Source organism: Phaeoacremonium minimum (genome assembly GCF_000392275.1).
Source record: "Phaeoacremonium minimum UCRPA7 unplaced genomic scaffold PA7_03_scaffold_448, whole genome shotgun sequence".
Taxonomy (NCBI): domain Eukaryota; kingdom Fungi; phylum Ascomycota; class Sordariomycetes; order Togniniales; family Togniniaceae; genus Phaeoacremonium; species Phaeoacremonium minimum.
The window spans coordinates 202,724-223,280 of NW_006921350.1; the positions used below are offsets into that span (position 1 = coordinate 202,724).

Consider the following 20,557-nt stretch of genomic DNA (forward strand, 5'->3'; position numbering starts at 1 on the left):
AAACGACATACTGCAGCGGTGTCGTCAAAGCAAAATCGTTTATGGCAGGCATAATTATGCTGATATTCGGGCTTTGTCCTGAGGAAAGGAGCCATTCCAATATGGCAAAAGATTGACTATCGTCAATCCCTTCCTCTTTAACATTCGCAATCCAATAAATGGCGGCACGGAAAAGAGTTTCCATAAACGACTGAATTGTTGCGCTTTGAAGTACTAAAGGGTTGACTCGAAGATTCATAATACCGTGCTCATAGAGGATGGCCGTGGTTGCTTTCCACACCTTAGAGTCGAAAAGATCAGAAAGATTGTTTGATAGCCTGTAAACCACGATTTCGAAGCATCGAAGAAGAGAGTCTTGCTTTGACCCATTGAGGAGACAGTATGCACGATGTAGATGTTCCTCCGGATAACATTCAGGCATGAATCTTCCAATCAAATCTGCTAGTGTTGTGACTTTATATGGAGAATTGCTGCACTCAAAAACAGAAGCCGGTGCTATTATATCACAAAGAAGTGAGCTGGTATTGCCAGAGTTGATTGACGAGATACGCTCAGCGCCAAAATCGCGAGTTTCTTGAGTCTTTAGTATCGCTGTGACCAGAATAAGTAGGTAGCATAGCTATGTGTATACCGTCCTAGTACTAACACTGGAAATACTCGGCCTGGAATTTCATCCATGGTAGAGTGCTTGGCCAAACGAATTTCATGGGAAACGCCGGCGGGGTACAGACGACAAGACTCGTGGCGGTCGAAGTTGTTGGCTCTGGGCTCGGTGCTACACGACATTAGCGAGGCACAAACACTATAGCCAAGATATGCACTGACGGGGATTTAGTTTGGCAAATATTGTCATGTCACGATGGCGGGTTGTCTCCTTCTCAATAGTCGCTTGCTTTAGACGCTTCCCACAGTGAATGACCTGACTGTCTTTGCCCGCTCGCTTGCGTTTGGCAATTTGGTGATCGATCGAGATCCAGGTAGCTTTGTCGATGTTTTTACGAAAGTTCCACTGCTTCAGTTTGTACTCTAACTGTGCCTTGCTAAGCAAGCGTTAGCTACATTCGCGTTTGAGCAGTAACCAGGTTGCCACCTACGTGATGAGCAGACCATAGCTTTTCATCTGAGCAATGATGTCTTTCAGAGACATCTCGTCCACTAGGTACAGTCGCCGGACCTCAGCCTTTAACTGTGACCATTCCGCTTCCGTGGGCTTAGACATTGTGTTTATTCGACTTGATGACACGCAAAAAAATAACGATACAAATAGTTGCCTAAGGGAGTGAGTTCTTGTATGATGGCCAACACGGCGTGACAGGCTGCAATGAAGGTGCGGCTTCCTGCTGATATATATGGCGGTGGAGTGATGGAGCTGATGATTGGTTGTTGCTAGAATCCGAAATGCTTGCCAGCAATTCCTCCCATCCACTTACACGACGCAATGTGATTCGTTACAGCCAAAATCTGAATTGCCCCACCTCACCCTCTTACAACTGCTGGGCGGGTCGTTGGTTGCCTTTTTTCGTCAATATTCTGATGTGATGCAGGCAACCAATATCTTAAAAGCAAGACGATGCGCAGTGCGCCAAAGACGCAAGCCCCTCGCTCTTAGCATCGTCATGCATCTGCAAGCAGGACATGGTGCTTATGCCCCACTCGCAAATTCATCAGCGCAATGCAACTTTGGAAGGATTAGCGGTATCGATTTGACACATGGGCCACTATCTGTTCCCTTTCTTTTTGGAAGTAGGTGGACCCCGTCGAGACTTGAGATCCTCAAACAACTAATAGCGCTGCAATGACAACCGTGGTCCCCGTCTATGCCTTCTTCGAGGGCCTCCTCTTGGAAATTGTGGATTTTTTCTCCGTCTTGGTTTTTAGCTGACGCTGCCTAGTCTACGCGGGGAAGGTTGAAGTTATCGTCATCAAACCGTAAAGCAACCTGCGCTGCCCGAAACCTCAAGAAGCCCCTGCAAATACATGTTCTCAGGGTCGTAGGCAATGATAACCTCGCCTAGCTGGTTTCAAGGTTCTCAATGGTGTGACATGTGATTACAATCGTCTGCCAGTCTATGCGCCTGTCAACTGAAAATAAATGTGTCATTCAACGCGATAATTAGCTACATGCGTGTTGGGCTTCTAGTTCTCTAAGTCAAGCATAGCAACTACAGTCTAGCTACTTCTGTGGTGTATGAGTTATGTGCAGTATGCCTACCCTCAAATAGCAGCGTACCTGTTACATTGAAACAGGGCACCAATGTCTGCTGATGACCAACACCTTGGGCTAAAAGAGTACCACTTAGCGAAATAAGGCTAGCGATGGCCGAAGCAGTTGCAAGAGCTTCCGCCATGTCGACGGGAGACAAAATTCTTGATGACGAGCACTATATGGCTACACTATTACACGAGTGAGTAGAGGTGTTCCCACGCCCCGTTGAAGCTGAATTTTGAGTTGCATCAATATCCTCAACCCCGCCACAGCCATGGTGTCGGCGAGTGTCTTCAGCCCAAGTCACTTGCAACAGCAACCAATACAAGCAAGTCAATAGGGTTGAACACGGAACAGCCACTCACATGCTACGCACGCCAAAACTGCTTACGATAGTGGAGATTTCTCTCTTCACCCATCACGACTCAATTAGCATTGCTTTGTCAAATTCATCTCTCTAACGCCTCTCCTGCTATTACTTTCGTTTATCACCGTCTGCAACTTGAAGTTTCTGCCGAAAAGCTCATCAGCAATTCATCAGAAATTCGCGACGACACTAGCTTATAAGAAGACATTTATTCCTCAAGAGCAGTGCGGCACCGGAGCTTCAGAAGCGGAAACTTGAAAATCTCAAGAGATGTCTTAGGAACGATGTCTTCGGGGCTGTTGGAGTTGTTGCAACCGGAGTATTTCATACGTATTGGCGTGGCATTGACAATATTTAAAAGTAGCGCATAACTTAGATTGACGAGGTTCTGAAAGATTCTTATAGTATTCTTGGTTCAAACTACACATTGTAATGTATCATAGTATTTCTGCTTCCTTTTTAGCATATATTATTCAAAGAACCGTAAATAAGGAGGCAGGTGCTGTAGGTGCTGTAAATGCTGCGAGGTGGTTACTCTTGGGGGACTTATGTAAATGTCTAGCGTACCTGGGGTTAGGCGAGCGTTTTAGGATGGTCAGCATTAGAATGTAGGTACTTGGAAGGGTTGAGAGATGCAGACCCTTTATGCGCTTAAGTCACATTCATCTCCAGCAACAAACCCGCAGTTCGGCTGTGGCAAAGAAGCCAGCTATAAAAATCTCGATAGTACGACTGCTAAGAAAAGCAATAAGTCAGCCTGACCATTCATCTAGAAAGATGCCCGAGTTTCTCATCAGCACGAGGCACATTTCTTGGAGGTTGTGCGAACATCAACATACTGACAGGATGGCTTCGCTTTTCTTCGACTGCTCGAACTAACAGTTGTACAAGGGAAGTACAGACTAGCAATGCAGTTTCGCAGATCCTTCAGCTGCCCCTTGAGTTCTGCTGCCAGAGCTAAGGCATCGAGAGCTTGGAGTTCATTGGCTCAAAGTAACTGTTGGACTCGAGGTTGGATCAAGCTTCGCATTTTCATGATGGGGGTGGGGCCGCAGATTTGGACCCCCTCACTCCAGGACAACCTGAAAGTACTCGACAACCAACAAATATACAGGCGCTGACCACTTGAAGCAGCTCAGCCGTGAGAAGGCTTAAGGGATATAGTGTGCACGCGACACTCTTCTCGCACTGCTGGGATAGTGAGCATGTATTGTTTGACTGGTTATGTGGCTAAGATGGTACATAACAAGCTATCAGGGCTCTCGAGGCATAATTAAAGTATGAGATATGGTTTAGCGCAGCTTTTCTATCCGGCGGATATGTTTCCTGAGCTCTTCCTCCGTCTGTTCTCTGAAGTGGGCATAGAAGCCAAGAAATTCCCCAACACTATTGTAAACATCGCTGCACCAGTCTTCGTCATGGAGGCCGTACCTCCATTTCCACTCATCGTTGTCCTCTTTGCGGCAGTAGAGGGCCCAAGAGCCACCCCAACCGCGAGGTCCGCCGCCAAGCTTGAATGCAACGATGATCTCCCAGTCTTCCCAGATAAACGTGAGATTATTGTAATCTTCGCCACCGTCTCGAATAGGCACCTCGACAGCCGCCATCATCTCCTCCAGATTTTCATCTTCGATAGGAGTTATAAAGTCAAACTGCCGTACTTCGCGGTGGAACGGTAGTCCCGGGCCTGTCAAACCAGTGATGAGTGTGCAAAGGTAATCTAAGTCTGCGGGAGGAAACTCCGCCACCTCAACGTTCAAGGCTTCAATATGCGCGCGGATGCCAGCGAAATATCGTTCCCTTAGCGCCAAGTTGACTGGATAATGAGACACTCCGTCGAGGCGGGCGGGCTCGATTAAGGAGAAACGAAAATCGTCGTTGAGGACAGCTCGCGGCGACTTGATAGATTTGGAAATCCCCTGCAAGTGCCGCCCGATTTCTCGCACACGTAGGAAGTCTGCATTTTCTTCTGGAAGGCCCGGCGGAGTGGGCTCTGCCTCCACGCCTTCTACTAGTTTGTGCAGCAAGAAGAGGCTATGCTGTAAAACCGTTTCTCGATATTGCTGTAACACTGCTTCGATCTGGGTGCGTCGCTCTTGATCCATGCTTTCTCAGGCTCCTAGCTCACAGCCTCGGATGTAATCATAATTCCAATGACTGAACTTATCAAGGCAGTACAACAGACCTGATGAAGAGAGTGGGGGGCAATAAGGAGATATGGCGCTGCCTTAGGCTGCCATGTTGGTAAAACAGAAGGGTTGTTATTGGATCGAATATTGATAGCCTGGATGGTCCGAGGCTCCTTATCTGCATGTCCTATAGTGAGTCAATGCTAAGATCCTAGTCTGCAGGAGCACCATCCAGAAGATGCAACCTCTTCAAGCATCGTTACTGCCTTTCCTGTAGATTATTACCTCTATAAATGTTTTCGTCTAGTGACTTGATGGCTACGAGGAAAGTTGCTGTTTGGGATCGCATATTCGGCATTTTGAATAGCACTTTCATATGTTAGCACGGAATAAAAGCATTTGGTGATATCCTTTCTGATGATGGAACTCTTGATAGTTGCTAACGCCAAATTTCAAGATTTTTGCAAGTATGCACGTCTGGTCGGGTGTTGTCGCGCAAGGATGCGATTTCATGTTCATCTGGGCGCTGCGGAAGACGGATATAACAAATTCTGTGGGTCGCTAAAAGTGGCGTCAAGTGGTTGGTATTGCAGCATTTCGTGGGTAGAGCCAGATTGAGTCAAACGCTATAGACCAATTTGTGCTACTCCTTCTTCTTGCATCATAGCTTGCGGCATCCTCTTCATGGTCGGTATATATGGCTGCGACGACAAAGGCGAAACCATAGAGCCAGGAACTACATGCTACAAAGTGACTACCGCAGCGGCAATATCGGAATGGATTATGGCAATTGCTTTTGTGACTTATCTTGTTGCCCTCGGCTATAGCAGCTACCATGGAGATGCCATTAGGGAACAATAATACTTGATAGTGGATGATGACCCCATAAAGTTGTTAGCTGATTAGCAGTTATTGAAGCACCATGATTCTAGGCAACATACTCGGAAACAGTCCTGGAGAAACGTGTATCAGACTGCTAGGAAAACTATTCAAAGGACTCATAACAAAATCTTTGGTGTCAATCTATCAGAATTTGGTGGTGGTGTTGCAGAAAAGTCTTGGTGCAGTGAGGGTAGAGCATTTGCCGCAAGATGTGTGCGAATGAACTTCAACATATCACCAATAACTCCCAGTTCACAATACATTGTCACATGGTATTTGATTCAAAATACCCACTCTAATGGCATACAACTAATGGCCATGAGGCTGGCGCACCCCGCAATAATAATTTATGAGCAAGCTTGGCATTATCAACTGCCACTCTGCTGTGACCGGAAAACCGCCACAGGGGACGGATAATCTAGAAGCATAGCTAGGCAAGGTAAAATTGCTTGGCGTTCAACCGGCATTTCCACCAAACTTCAACACTGGTATGTGGGAAAAATTGTCTATAAAGGAGCGAAAGACGTTCGGAACGAGCCACTAAATAGCTTTTCTGTCACTGCGTTATCTTTCTATCTTATTTGCAATGAAGCTATTGTTATTCCTGTCCACGTCTGTGGCTTTAGCCGACGCACATTATATCTTCGATATTCTGTTTGTCAACGGAAAGAAAATTGGAGGGGAGTACGACTACGTCCGCCGCAACAGTAATTCATACAATCCAGCGTTTCCCGATATTATTGACACGCCCGACCTGAGATGCAACAAGGGAGCCAAACCTGGCAGTACCAAAACCTATGAGGTCAACGCTGGTGACAAAATAGGCTTCAAACTCTTTAACAACGAATTCATAGAACATCCAGGTCCAGGCTTTGTTTACATGTCCAAGGCACCTGACTCGGTGGCGACCTACGACGGCTCTGGCGATTGGTTCAAAGTGTATGAAACTGGGCTCTGCGGTAATAACCCCGGAAACGATGGTAACTGGTGTTCCTATCAAAAAGATCGCCTAGAGTTTACCATTCCACTCAAGACTCCACCTGGGGAATATTTGGTTCGTGTTGAGCATATTGGACTCCACGAAGCGTTCAAAGATAGGGCGCAGTTCTATATTGAATGCGCTCAGTTGAAAGTCAATGGGCCAGGAGGTGGTACTCCTGCTCCACTGGCTAAAATTCCGGGTATCTATAAGGCTTCTGATCCTGGAATCAAATACGACAAGTGGGCGAGACAACCAGCGACTTACGTTATGCCGGGCCCCGCTGTTTGGGATGGAAACTAGGGGATAGCTGTTTAGGTATCACGTAGTTATCAGCATTCACCAACCCTCTAGCCCAATGTACCAATATAGTTCCTGCTATTCGAGTCTAGAAGGGTCTTAATAACATCACTGGCGTACCTAGCACAATCGTTGGTACATAAAATGCTGTTCTGTGATCGTGTAGTGCCTTCAAATATTTGAGGTATTCCAATATTTTTATTTGCAATTCTTCCAGAGAACCGGATAGAGCAGCCACAATCTCAATGTGACCCCTCAAACAGGCAGAAACAATTGTATCTTCTCTCTTAGGTTACCATATTTGAAAATTGAAAAGTTCTTCTTTCACAATCAGGTCTAATTCGATGTTGGAGGCGATGATGCGGTCGCATCAGAGGCGGCCATGAAGGCCAAGTTCTCAGCTAGCTCACTATCAAGATCAAACGAATAAGCAGAGGGCTAGTGTTAGTGCACTATGCAAGGCATCCTGGCGACCCATTTATTGTGCGCGCACTGCCTCGCCCGCTGGGCAATGAGCGGGATTGACTGCTGCCTGCCTCTCCCTCTCCCTCCGCAGCTGCTCACGAGAAGTCGGTTGCCGCCCACCTCCGGAGAAAAGCGAGAGGCCCGTTGAGTACCCTAGCTACCGGTCAACTGTTAAATATCGCCCAGTTCTCAGCGACTTCGTTCTATGTTTCCTCGGGGAACATCAAATTTGTCTGTTTCTTAAATACACTGAGAGTGTCTTAAGGTTTCGCCATGCCAGCGCCCGCTAGGCGTTCGAGGCGCGCCGGCCCGCCCGTCCAACCAGCTCCCGTGGCGGCGGTCCCCAAGCCCAAGGAGGGCAAGTATCTCGACAAATGGGGTGTCTTTGACAGCACTGGCACCAGCACATATGGTCTCGGTCCACTTTTGAATTACAATGTCGAGGAGAACAGCGGTGATGCGGGCTTCATGAATATTGGCCCCTCTCGTCGCCTCTCTACTGATCCCATCAGCTTCGATCCAATGGCCGCCGGGAACTGGACAAAGCAGTATCCGACTCCAAGCATTGAGATCTCAGACTTTTCCAATGCTGCTCCTCCTAACAGCGCCCACCATGCATTCACAACTGGCGAGGAAAGCTCTTCATTGCCAACGATCTACTCGGCCAGCAGCTCAGCATCATCCGTAGTGTCTGGAACCGGCACCAACAGGTCAACCTTCTCGCCATTGCTCTCAGACGGTGCATCGTCTATGGATGCGCCAACAATTGTGCCCTCCAATTGGTCGCGTGGGCCAAGTCCTCTCAGTGTCCCTGCTGCTGGGCCGCCGCGAGTGTGCGAGCAAGAGGCATACCTGTGTCTGGCACCTCAATGCAGCGCCCGATTTCATAGCCATGATCGCCTCGAGCAGCACATCAAGACAGCTCATAGCCATGTATGCAACTGGGCAGGCTGCAAGTCTCCCAGCTATGCAACCCGCGATGGCTTGTCTTGGCACGTCAAGGCGGACCACTTGCTGATCTGCCCGGTGCCTGGCTGCGATATGACAGCCTTCCCTAATTCAAATGTCATTGGCATCCACGTCAAGTCAGCACATCCAAGCGCCGTCGGCGAACTGGAGGCAGCGTCAAAACAGGCGGCTCAGGCGAACAACCTGCCACAAGCAACTCCTTTGCTTCCGGCCAACGGTTGCTTGTCTTCTTTATCTACCGGCTCATCACAGGCTGGCCTCGCAAACCCTCCGAAACTGAACACCGCCGAGGAGAAAGCTAAGATGATGAATCTCTCCATCACAAGATCCAAAGAACGATGCAGGAGACAGCTCCGCGAGGTCCTGGAACGGCGCATGAAGCGCATGAACAGACAGCAGCCGTCGTCTCAATTCTTCGGGTCCTCACCCCGATCCATCGAAAGCCCACCGGGCCTTGTACGTAGTCGCACCCCCAAGCTGGTCGAGCAAGCCAGTTTTCCCCTTATATGGGAGCATGGTGTCCTTCCATTTCTTATTGAGTTCGTTCCTAAATGGTGCGGCCCCGGACATGTCATCAGCGTGACGCGAGGCAAGACAACCAACGCGAGACGTATCTGTATTATGACGAGGAAGAAGGTCTCGCGGGCGCGGAAGATCGCCATCGCTGCTCATGTGCGCGACTTGCTGCCGACAAATCATCGACAGACCGTCTGCTTCACCTTTGCAACTGGTGAGGTTGATAGACTGGTTTGGGCTCGAGGCTTGAGCAGAGAGATGCCAGATGACTTGTGCCAGCCTCGTAACCCATTTTACTACGTTTCTCCATGCATGGGTGATAGCATCGGCACTGTTGTTAGCGAGGAGGAGGGAGAGAGCACGTCCACTTTGGGGCCATGTATTCTGATGGGCGGCGAGAGCTATTGGCTTGCCAATTTCCACCCCTTTATCAAGTCACAACAGCTTCGAGACCTTGTGACCATCGAGCATCCCTCCCCTAAAGACCGCTCACGATGTGTCGACGAAGGGCACGACTCACTCTCGGGTCCAGACTCCGACTTCCGGCTCGGCACCCTCACTGCCACCTGTGGTCTCGACCTCAAGACGACTCGCCTGTCGCACGATCCTTACTGGGAAGACATGGACAAGGAGCCGCCTCTCATCGTGACGGACTGGACAATCATCACCTCCCACACCCGCCAAGCAAATATGCTCCGCAAGTTTCCCAGCACCTCACCGCGCATGTCAAAAGAAGTTCCCGTCACATCCACCACCACCGTCCAGCCCGGCAGTGTTGTCCAATCCACAGGCCGTACATCAGGGCACCAGCGCGGACAGATCTGCGAGATCCCTGCCTACGTCTCTGGCGATAACTTCGGTAATGGCAGCGGCCGCGCTACGCGCGAGTGGTTCATTGAGGAGCCGGAGCCCTACGACAACGAAGAGGGCTGGATCCGCGGCGGGATCGGTGTAGAGGGAGACAGTGGTGCGGCAATCGTCGACGCCGTGACGAACGGACTAGTTGGGACGCTATGGGGCCGTAACAAATATTTTGGGTCGGGACCGAGACATACCTTCTTCACGCCCATCAGCGACATTTTTGATGACATCCAAGAGAAATGTGGCGAGCAGACGCGGCCTCAGCTGCCGCAGTGGCGGGACGAAGGCGAGCGGTACGCAGTGTATCCCGCGTGCAGGCCGTGCTTTGACCTGCGGACCTACCTTGATTCGAGGCGGAGTTCGCGGGAGTCGCTGCGGTCTATCATCGGCCGGCATGACAGTGACGGCATGGGACACGGCGACGACGCGCAGGACCTGATCTCCCTGGAGGGGATCTCGGAGCTGGCGACGCCAAAGGACCAGAACTACTGGCTTCGACACACTGGTGCCGAGGAGGCAGGCATGTCGTTCATGAACTTTGTCTCACCTCGTCCGATCACCTCTTTCGCGTTCGACTCGCGGGCAGCTTCACCAGGTGTGGCAGATATGAGGAGTCCATATGCGGTGGATATCAGCACCGAGGATCTATATGATGCTGAGTACGCGCCACCTACAGCGACGAACGCCAAACGGCCTGCTCTACCACTTCCGGCTCCAAGTCTCATGAGGAGCTCCAGCTCTGGAGGGAGCAAGAGGCAGCGGACTCAATGAATAGTCGGAACTCTAGCCGGGAAACCCTCCTCGAGCCATCTTCTTGGCTCTCTGATCCCGGCGGTTGTGATTCGCTCTCGACCCCTTATTCGCCTCTTTCCTTCGTCTGGCTTGCTCTGTTCCCTGTTCTCCCGGAGGACCTGCTGCATCACCGCGTCCTCCACGTCCACCTCTCCCACGACCGCGCCCGCGACCCCCTCGGAAGGCAGGCCTTCCACCATCTACATCAGACTCCTCGGCGCCCGACCCAGCCGGACTGGGCCGCCACGCCGTAGACACAAGCTCGCTCTGCTGGCCCGTAAACGCACCCACCGCGCTGTACTTCAGCTCTAGCTTTCTCTTCTGGTTCGGGTTGCGCGTCAACATCACCGCCCACCCCTCGATCGCCTCGTCGGTCATCCCCGTCTCGTGCCTCAGCTTCGTCCGCGCAACGCTGCGCCGCGTGGCGGCATCTCTCTCAAACACTCTCGTGTCGGTCTGGTACGCCCTGAACAGCGCCTCCTCGTTGCCGTCTTTAGAGTCGGCGGGCTCCTCCGTGTTGGCGGCGTCGACTGTGCCGCCCACGTCTTCCGCGTCGTACGTGTCGTCGCGCTCGTCGTCGTCTGAGTCGAAGGCCGCGAGCGCTGATAGAATCGCGGCTTTGTTGGGTGCCGTTGATCGATCGGCCAGCACGTCGTCTGCGGTCTTTTTAGCATCGCGCTTGCCGATATGTAGCTTCGACGTGCCGAGGGCGAGGGTGTCCAGCTCGTCGTCGTCGAACACGTTCTTTCTAGCAGGTATTTGTGGCGGTGTTGGGTGAGGCGCAAGGTCTGGATGGTGTTTATAATTTGGATCGGATGATCTTTCATAATGTTAGTCACGAGCAAATATGAATGTAATGAATATACACACAATTCCTCACCGCGATCAGCGCCCTGCAGGTGAGGTGGCAGTGAGTCCTCAAGGAGATGCGCAATGACCTGCTCCGAATCGCCATCGTATTCATCCAGTAGTTTGGACACGAAACCCGAGCCGAGTTCAGGAAACAGATCTTGTATTTGCGAGATCTGGCTCATGTGATGTATGTGGACCTCCCCTTCCATGGCGCTGCGGTCATCCAGGGCAAGGGCCTTGCCCTTGTCAACCTTCCGCTTGATGAGTCGCTTCGGCTTCAACCCTACACCAGGCTTCCGGTACGCTGCTAGGTCTTTCAAGACATTCTTAGTTCTTGTAGTCGCAGTGCCCGAGATCTCGAGCTTGTGCTCAATCTGCTGCAGTATCGGTGTAGTGGTAACAAGCTCGGCCACCAGTGAGTCGTTCACATTCAGGGGTCCAGCCTTGTGAGTATCGGCGGCCGTCTTGAGAGAGTAGAGCTGATCAGTCAGCATGGAGAGCTTGGGCGATTCTCCTTCAATCAGCCCAACAAGTGACAGATATGTAGTCGTGATAATGACCTTCCTCAGGGGAGGGTTCATGATTTTATAGCAGCTGATAAGGCCATCGAGAAAGTCACTGCCTGCGAGGAAGAATGACGCAGTGCTTGGTGACGCATGAATAAGTGAATTCAGTTGATCCAGTCGTTGCTCAACTGCTTTCAAGTCTCCGGCAAGACCAGCGTCGAGATTCTTGATGAGAAACTTCTTAAGATCACCAAGGGTATGTTCGAAGGCGGCTTGGGACGACTTGGGCAAACTAGAGAGCACTGCCGCGACACGCTTCTTGCCGTAGACCCTGCTAAAGTCTGCCAGGAATTCCCACTGCGTAAAGATACTGGGAATAGAAGGTAGCTTGAGGATGCGTGCTGTCAACAGGAAACAATCTTTCATAAGGAGCTTGGCTGGGTTGGAGGTGCCGAGGATGGATGAGCCAGATGATGCTACTTGGCGCATGCAATCTGTAAGGAACTGCTGCAGAGACTCGTCTTTCAGACTCTTTTGTGTGAACTCCGAGTCAAGCAGCCCTAAATGAGCCTCAGCGAGAGAAATCCAAGCTCCAAGGCAGGCATTCCACTCATCGAGTGCGATGAGCTCCCGCCACGCGGGGGAGGGGAATGGCGCAAACGAAGGAAGAGACAGGGCCATTTCTGAACGCTCGTATGAAGTTCTGGATGCTTGAAAATGTGCCAAGATACCGAGAAATCACTACGAATAGCCGTGCTAGTTGGCGCCTTGAAAGTGCAAAGAATACAAGTGGGAGAAGAGAAAACGGCACCTCGTTTATGTTTAAACAAACAGCTGGCCCATGGTGATATTGCGGCTGCTGAGAGCTTCGTTTTAGCTTCCATTTTCAGGCGTCATTCAGTGGCTTCACGCCGGTTGAGTCAGCAATTCAAGATGCAGAGCTCACCAGCCAATCAGCACTCCTTATTTAGATAGACTTGTCTACATCCCCCACCAGCCCAATCTAGGACTAGTGCGGGACACCGCAAACCCTGGCAGAAAAAGTTCACCGCACAAAACTACGAATTGCTTCAGAAAGGTACAATTCTTACAATCTACAACCACCAAACCACGCCCTTCATCACTTTGCCGTAACGTACCACGTTCGAGTCGTGAAGGACTAATTCTCCCTCCCAATCCGCCAAAATGTCTTACAACAAGCCCGAGAAGGATTTCGGCGAGGCGCCGGTATGTTGAAATGTCGCCAGGCAATGGAAGAACTATAGCTGACTGTAATGCCCCCGAACAGAAAACCCACAAGATCCGCATCAGCTTGACCTCCCGCAAGGTCCAGTCCCTCGAGAAGGTCTGCTCCGAGCTGATCGAGCGCGCCAAGTCCAAGGACCTGCGCGTCAAGGGCCCCGTCCGCCTGCCCACCAAGAACCTCAAGATCACCACCCGCAAGACCCCTTGCGGTGAGGGTTCCAAGACCTGGGACTGCTACGAGATGCGCATCCACAAGCGTCTCATCGAGTATGTGCTCTCCCTCCTTCTCAGCGGCCTCCCCTGGGGATGCGCGACAGAACGACGGATGGATAGTGTTGCTAACAATTTACCTTCCACAGCCTCAACGCCCCCACCGAGATCGTCAAGCAGATCATCATCAACATCGAGGCCGGTGTCGAGGTCGAGGTCACCATCGCCACCTAAGCGAGTGATTGATTGAGGGAGGGCTGCATGCATGGCCGCGCAGTTGTGGCTAGTTTTTGAAAAGGTCACATGGCAATGTTGTGTTCCTGCCTTTAACTAGAGCAGTGGACGCATTGTGGTCAATCATTAGCGATGCAGGAATAAAGGAAACCGGGTTACAAAACAGACAGTCTTGCTGCTGTGCATTTGTCGTGATATGCTTCGTGACCTGCCCCTTTTCATGGGTATAATAGCCTTATATACAAGACTGACCGTCCAGAAACGCCCATTCTCATTCTCCTTGGCCCCTTAATTGCCATTGGTCGTACCAGTCAATGCTCATCTCGAGCCTTCAAATGTCGCAAGTGCCTTAGCCTTAGCCATGTTGTAAATGCCAAATTCCTATACAAGAACCTGCGTGTCCTCATCCTTCGTATCATACTATACTCGCCTCGATCCAACAACCACTCTTTCGTGCGCTCGTCAATCCTTCAACTCAGAAGTCCCAAGTGCAGTGTTCCCTCAGCGGCGGCATCTCTGGCATATTGCCCAGCTCGAGCCTACCCGTCTCCATGAACTTCTTCCACGCGCCTTGTTCCCGCACTGTGTAGTGCATGTTGGCGGATAGCGGCTCCGTGTCCTTATAATACGTAGGCGGGCCATCCGGGAACCATATGCGCGTGAATGAGCCGTCGAAGTTCTGCACGCCCGGCTGTGGCCTGCCTTCGATCTGCTTGTATCCCACCGGCTTGCCCTTCCACGTCTGGAGGCGGCCGTCGGGCCCGCGGGTCGAGTAGCTTGATAGGGGTGGGTGTTGGCGCGACGCGTCTGGGGCATAGGGGTTCTGGCTCGCTGGGGCTGAAGAGGTCGCCGCGTTGTTGGTCTGTCCACCGAAGCCGCCAAAGCCTGTGTTCGAAGTTGGTTGACCAAAGCCAGATGATGTCTGAACTTGAGCAAATGGGTTGGATGGAGCCGGAGTAGCAGCTGGAGCACCGAACCCAGTGGACGCGGGTGGCGCGCTATTAACGTCCATCGCGTCTTCCTTTGGTGCGGCAGGCGCCCCGAATGGCGATGACTGTTGCTGCTGCGCTTGACCGAAGGGGTTTGTCGGTGCAGTGGCAGCAGCCTGGCCAAAGGGACTGGGGGAGGATGTTGCTTGCTGTTGAGCAAAGGGGTTCGCAGCTGGGGTGTTTGAGCCTCCCATAGCGGTCGCAAAGGGGCTAGGAGTTGCTGTAGCAGACGCGCCTCCGAATGGGCTGGGCTTCTGGCCCAGAGCAGAGGGCTGGCCAAACCCACTGGTTGGCTGAGCAGCTTGTCCGAAGGGGCTTGATGTTGCTTGTTGCGATGGTTGCCCAAACGCTGAATTCTGGCCTAGAGAAGACGTCTGGCCGAACGCACTGCCTCCACCGCCGCCAAACGGATTTGGTTTCTGACCAAGAGCAGAGGTCTGCCCGAATGCAGAGTTCTGGCCCATGGCAGATGGTTGACCGAACGCGGATCCTCCACCCATTTGTGATGGTTGTCCGAATGCACTTGTTGGGTGACCGCCGAGGCCGGATGGCTGTCCGAAGGCGCTCGTGTTTCCCACAGCTCCAAAGGGGTTAGTTTTCTGGCCAAGTGCAGATGTCTGTCCAAACGCGCCGGTTGCAGGTGCAGAAGTGGGAGGCTTGAGGAAAGGGTTTGAGGCCTGCTGAGAGCCAGTAGAGAAGGCGCCGGTTGTGCCTCCGGCTTGAGAGTTGTTCTTGCATTCGTCGATGCGATTGGGATGCTTTTCCCCGGCCGCTATGATGTACTCGATTGCTCCGTCGAGGTTGTTCAGTGCACCTTGGTTCTGCTGCTGTGCGGTGTTGTACAGGGCTTCGATCTCTTGGAGCTATCTACCGTTAGCCTTTCTGCGACGGCATGAGATGAAACCAGGAGTATACATACTGCGCCCCTCTCATTGCCTGCAGCTCTTCCCATCTCATAATGCAGTCTAACCTCCTCGAAGCTCTGCTCGCGAGGGTATCCGCCAAATAGCTGCCCGGGCGCATTCCTGCCCGGCGCATACGATGATAGGATCCATAGCGGCTTGTCTTCCGTCAAGTCTTTTCGTAGCACGTCTTTATCGAGGCTATACGGGAGTTCAGAGTGGACTGGACAGGGTCAATTGGTCTCGCTCGAAGCGGGTTGTTCGCCAGCCATGCTGCTCACATTTGTAGTTGTTGCGGTTTGTATTGCCGCCACCTGCTCCTCCACTGCCAGAGCCACCGGCGGCCCCTAGGGCAGAAAAAGGATTCTGATTTCGAGGAGGGACATGTTCGAAACGACAGTTGCCTATGATCATCATCGCCATCTTGTCAGCCGGTCTGCAGCCAATTGACGATTGCTGAGTTGTAGATACGGTAGAAGAGAGTATGGAAGCAGTGGGACAAAGAAGAGAATCCAATTGCAAGTGAATTGTACAAGAGAATAGTGTCGGTAGAAGGACAGAAACGGCGTGTGGTTGGCATACTTCCAAACTTGCAGTTGCCCTGCTGCCAGTACCGGCAGACTGGCCGTGACATTGTGCGCCGGATTAATCGGAGGGGAGGAGAACAATAGGGTAGCCAGCTAGCTTATTGAGGTTTGATAGCGTCTATTGTTATCAGCATTGTGAACCAGCAGAGTTGTGTGTGGCGCTATTGTGCGTATTGTTCTTGTTTTTGGTGTTTTGGAGCCGCAACTGAGCGCAATCTGAGGATGTTGTGATGAATATGAAGCTTCGGCAGCCTCGCGCTCCAGCCTCGCACCTCACCTCAGTTACTAAACAAAGACATGTGGTCCGTGCGCTCAACACCACCACCCACCACCTTATGCCAGTCTCGGCTCCTCTAGACACTCTTCACATTGTCACCTTCCATTATTCTCCGACACGCACATGACACGATGTCATCATATGCGTGACTCCAATCAAACACATCAATGTGTGCAACTTTGGCATTTTGTCATATGTGCAGATTTTGTATTATCTACAGATGCAACGCGATCGTTAAAGCTGAGCACAGAGCAGCTTTTGAGCTCCCGTGATAAGATGTCTTCTACACAACAGCCATTTCAATGCAGCGTCCCGTTGACCATCTGAATCAGCGCCCCATTCACATAACTCGGGCTCCTCCACGCGCTCCAGTCGTGATTCAGCAATCCCCAGCTCTCATCATAATCTTGCGTCCCGCTCCGGATGTAGTAGCTGCCCGCCAGCACCCAGATGAACCAGCCTGCTTTCTGCGCCGGCATGTAGCTAGCGATGCAGCTCGCATACACGCCCTTCCACGTCGTCGCGTCCATCGCGAACCCAAACTCGGTCAGCAGCACTGGGAACTTGTTCACAGCCGAGCTGGTCAGCGCCTGGAATCCGTTGTTGTACAGGTTGCTCTGCAGCGACGAGCATGACGTCGCGCTGTTCTCGTAGTTGTGGATCTCCAGCACCAGCTTGTTGGCGTACCCCGCGAAGTCGCTGAATGAGAACACGCCTGTGCCGGGCGTGAGCGCGGTGCCGCGCACGACGGGTGTGAGGTACGTATCGAAGTTGAGGCCGGACAGGAAGATGAGCACGTCCGCGTTGGTGTCGTGGATGGCTTTTGCGCCTTGCTTGATGTATGTGTACCAGTATTGCCAGTTGTACGTCTGCGAGGAGAGTGTCGAGTTATTGGTCGGCTCGCGCAGCTCGTTGCGCAGGGCCATCGACATCAGATTCGGCCACGCCTTACCCTGTGAGAGCGGTCAACTTGTGTCAAGTAATACTTGTCTATGCAAAGATTGACTTACGTGGTTGGCCATGTACGAAAGACCGCGAGTCCAATTGGCGATGGAGAAGTATGTGTCTCCCGGCCACGAGTTGCCGTCCCCTGAGTTACAGCACCACATGCCCTTGGAGATGTGGTTGTCCAAGTGGACATAGATCTGCTGTTTCGCGCACTCGGCAGCGACGGCATCGAAGACCTTATTGCACGTTAGCTTCCACGTCTGACCATAACCCTCGGGGGCTTCTACAACTAACCTGCAGTCTTGTTGTGCTCGCCGTGAAGCTCGGGTTCTTGGCAAGCAACTGGTTCAAGACCTTTGTTCCATTCGTTGTCCCCAATGCCTTTGTGAACGCTGTCTGGAGCGTGATATCTTTTCCGCCATTGGAGTAGATCTGATCGATCATTTCAATCGCGTAAGTCAAGCGGATGGCATTCATGCCGAGGCTTTTGATTTTAGACACAATTGTCGGGATTGACTGATACTGCAAGCCCTCGGGGATCATGACGTCTGCAGCACCAGGCCAATTGGCACCTGCATACGTGACGTTTGCCCCGGATGCATCGTGAATGTCCCGGCCGGATGTCACAAAGGGACCATTCGGCCAGGCAGCGGCACACTTGGCCGGAGCACCCGAGCACAGGGTTAGGCAGACGAGTGTCAGGAGAGAGTTGACGAGCTTGACCATGGTGATTGACTTGGGCTCACAATGTGGAGATTGCGGTGCCTTGCAGAGCTCATGTACCTGAGAGGAGCATGCTGGCCTTTAATATACTCTGCTATTGTCATTCTGCGGTACGAGAGCTCCGGCGAAGCCTAAGCTTCGGCTGATATGGGGGTACCCGTTTTCGGGACGACGTGAAGTCATGGGATGGAGGTGCGACCCCAGACAAGTTCGTGAGGAGTCGTGTGGAGCAGACGTCTTCTTTTCTTCCTTCAATGAGCATCAGCTTCTCTGTCACCTCCAAGTGAATGGTCTCTTCTCCAATTGACTTCGGTATCGAGTACCGAAGCATTCCCCTGTGGTCGATCGTTCCGTGTAAGTGGCTCGGCTCCGTGATCCCCGGGTGATTCAGAGCAGGACCTGCCAGGGGTTTCCAAGCGCTGATTGGGGGCCGTGGATCTCGAGTCTCTCAAATGCTAGCAGCAAAGCAACACAAGAAACTACCATTGAGCCGAGAAAACTACAGCGTAAAGGGGGCGGCAGCGGGCGAGGTCACCCCGCATTCAGCCAGGGAGATGTGCCGAGAGGGGCAGCTTGTAGCATCTGTCTCCACTGGCTGGATGTAACATCACTCGTATCTGAACTGAGATGGCCCTTTTTCTGGGGTCATTACGATGGGGAACTTCGGGGAAGACACGGTTTAGGAAGCTAAAGATGCACCTTTGGGCCGCTCTGGCTATCTAAGCTTCCCACGATCACGAGCTCCTACTGGAGCGCAAAACACGAAAGCCTCCGCCACAAGAAAACGCCAATTATTCCAACACTTGCAGTGGCACCGATAACCTCAGCTGAGACAAATGTTGTTTGCTCAGGAACCTTCTTGAATGAGTCTTAACTTAGTTGGCGTCTCTTTTCCTGAACTCTACCATCACTCCGTCCTTCAGGCTCGTGAACGTATCCACCAGCTGCATCTCCCCAGGCTTTTCTCTTCCCCACTCCGCGCCGGGCCTGCCCTCCGCCGGGTCCGAGACCCCAACCGCTCTCCGCAGGTCATACATGAATAGCACGCGGGCAAGCGTCGTCGTCATCTCCACGTACGCCAGCCCTTTGCCGATGCAGCCTCGCGGGCCGATCGAGAAGGGGCAGAACGCCGACTGCGCCGCAGCCACGTCCGCCTCCGTCACGGCCTTCTCCGGCGCCGAGGATGTCGCGATCCACCGCTCCGGGATAAAGCTGAATGGGTCCGGGTAGTACGCCGAGTTGTGGTGGATGGCGTAGTGCGGCGTGCCGACCACCATGCCTGCGGGGATGAACTCGCCGTCGATGGTCGTACCGCCGGACAGCACCTCGCGGGGCAGAAGGCCGCCGACGCTGGGGCTGAGACGCATGGCCTCGTCGATGCAGGCCCGCAGGTAGGTGCAGCCCTGCAGAGCGGGGCCTTGGTAAATATCCTCGACAGAGTCAAACTTGCTGCGGACTTCCTCGATGACTTTTGCCAGAGAAGCTGGCGAGCGCACCAAGTAAAACAGGGTAGCGGCCATGGCAGTACTCGTGGTGTCGGAACCGGCGATGATCAATAAGTTAGACTCGCCCCAAAGCTCAGGAGTGCCGAAACCGAGTCCAGTCTCCGGGTCTTTCGCCTTAAGAAGGTGGTAGAAGAAATCTCGGCGGTCAGTATCGTCGCCCAATTTGGTACGCTCTGTCAACTGACCGCGGCTGTATGCCATGTAGCGAGCCCGACCAGCTGCGATCTTGCGGAACAGGATCTTGTCTAACGATAGCTTATTGACAATAGGCATGGTCCCGCACTAAAGGCGAGTTAGTCATTTCTTTTCATACAAGGTAATTCAAATAGGCAAAGGAAGTCATACGATCAAGTGCCGCTGTGCAGCCACGCCCACCAAGTCAATGGCATAGCGGTTGTCCTCCCTCTCCAGCATGTGGAAGGCCTTGCCAAAGCACAAATCACCAAGGATATCCATCGCAAGATAATTACACCAGTCAGCCATGCACTTAGGTGTCGTCCAGCCCTTTTCGCCTGGCATGCCTGCGCCGATTTGATCACAGAAAGTCCGTACGTTGCCGAGGATGTATCGCTCCATCTCCTTGATGGCAGAATCCGAGAATGCCTGGCTCAGCACGCGGCGCTTGCGCGCATGCTGTTCCTTGTCACGCGTATTGTGTGTGTTAGGTATAGGATGCACGAATGCATCGTAGAACTCGGCCTTGCGCACGTTAGATCTGAAGCCGTAGATGTCCTTGAGCGCGGCGGCCGAGTTGAATGAGACATTGTCGGGTCCAAAGCGGACGGTTTTCCCTGTGCGTCCATAAGTCATCCGTCTACACTGGCTTTTGGTGCGTATGCAGCTGGTAATTCGTCTTACCATATCGTTGGTGAAGTCGCCAGAATTCCAAATGCCTGTCACCCCTCCACGAGTGATACAGCATGTAGGCATCCGTGAGCTTAGCCAGGAACGGGCCTGGATACTTCGCCAATGGATGAAAGAAGATGCGGTAGATGATAAGGCATGTTGTCTATCATGGATGTCAGCCATCTCCATCGAACTGAACAACTGGACAATTACGCTCGGCTCACGTAGACGAAGCCTGCCGCGACTAACACGCCGGCCCATATCCAA

General features: G+C 52.3%; 6 protein-coding genes across 6 annotated transcripts; 2 read left to right on the forward strand and 4 right to left on the reverse strand.

Annotated features, from left to right (window-relative positions):
* Positions 1–7,601: 7,601 nt before the first annotated feature.
* UCRPA7_6027 (putative zinc finger protein 585a protein) lies at positions 7,602–10,445 on the forward strand (the record flags this gene model as incomplete). Its single annotated transcript, XM_007918569.1, has 1 exon — positions 7,602–10,445. The coding sequence occupies one exon, from the start codon at positions 7,602–7,604 to the stop codon at positions 10,443–10,445; it is 2,844 nt and encodes a 947-aa protein (XP_007916760.1).
* Positions 10,446–10,457: 12 nt separating this feature from the next.
* UCRPA7_6028 (putative cue domain-containing protein) lies at positions 10,458–12,505 on the reverse strand (the record flags this gene model as incomplete). Its single annotated transcript, XM_007918570.1, has 2 exons — positions 10,458–11,254; positions 11,347–12,505. 2 exons carry the CDS (start codon positions 12,503–12,505, stop codon positions 10,458–10,460), a joined length of 1,956 nt encoding a protein of 651 aa, XP_007916761.1.
* Positions 12,506–13,009: 504 nt separating this feature from the next.
* On the forward strand, positions 13,010–13,513 carry UCRPA7_6029 (putative 40s ribosomal protein s20 protein; the record flags this gene model as incomplete). Its single annotated transcript, XM_007918571.1, has 3 exons — positions 13,010–13,051; positions 13,113–13,336; positions 13,429–13,513. 3 exons carry the CDS (start codon positions 13,010–13,012, stop codon positions 13,511–13,513), a joined length of 351 nt encoding a protein of 116 aa, XP_007916762.1.
* A 475-nt stretch (positions 13,514–13,988) lies between these two features.
* UCRPA7_6030 (putative ccch zinc finger domain-containing protein) lies at positions 13,989–16,038 on the reverse strand (the record flags this gene model as incomplete). Its single annotated transcript, XM_007918572.1, has 4 exons — positions 13,989–15,365; positions 15,422–15,627; positions 15,686–15,751; positions 15,987–16,038. The coding sequence occupies 4 exons, from the start codon at positions 16,036–16,038 to the stop codon at positions 13,989–13,991; spliced, it is 1,701 nt and encodes a 566-aa protein (XP_007916763.1).
* A 529-nt stretch (positions 16,039–16,567) lies between these two features.
* UCRPA7_6031 (putative beta- -galactanase protein) lies at positions 16,568–17,942 on the reverse strand (the record flags this gene model as incomplete). The annotated part of the gene is made up of 3 exons (XM_007918573.1): positions 16,568–17,221; positions 17,279–17,452; positions 17,511–17,942. The coding sequence occupies 3 exons, from the start codon at positions 17,940–17,942 to the stop codon at positions 16,568–16,570; spliced, it is 1,260 nt and encodes a 419-aa protein (XP_007916764.1).
* An 872-nt stretch (positions 17,943–18,814) lies between these two features.
* UCRPA7_6032 (putative isotrichodermin c-15 hydroxylase protein) lies at positions 18,815–20,254 on the reverse strand (the record flags this gene model as incomplete). The annotated part of the gene is made up of 2 exons (XM_007918574.1): positions 18,815–19,726; positions 19,790–20,254. The coding sequence occupies 2 exons, from the start codon at positions 20,252–20,254 to the stop codon at positions 18,815–18,817; spliced, it is 1,377 nt and encodes a 458-aa protein (XP_007916765.1).
* Positions 20,255–20,557: the final 303 nt, after the last annotated feature.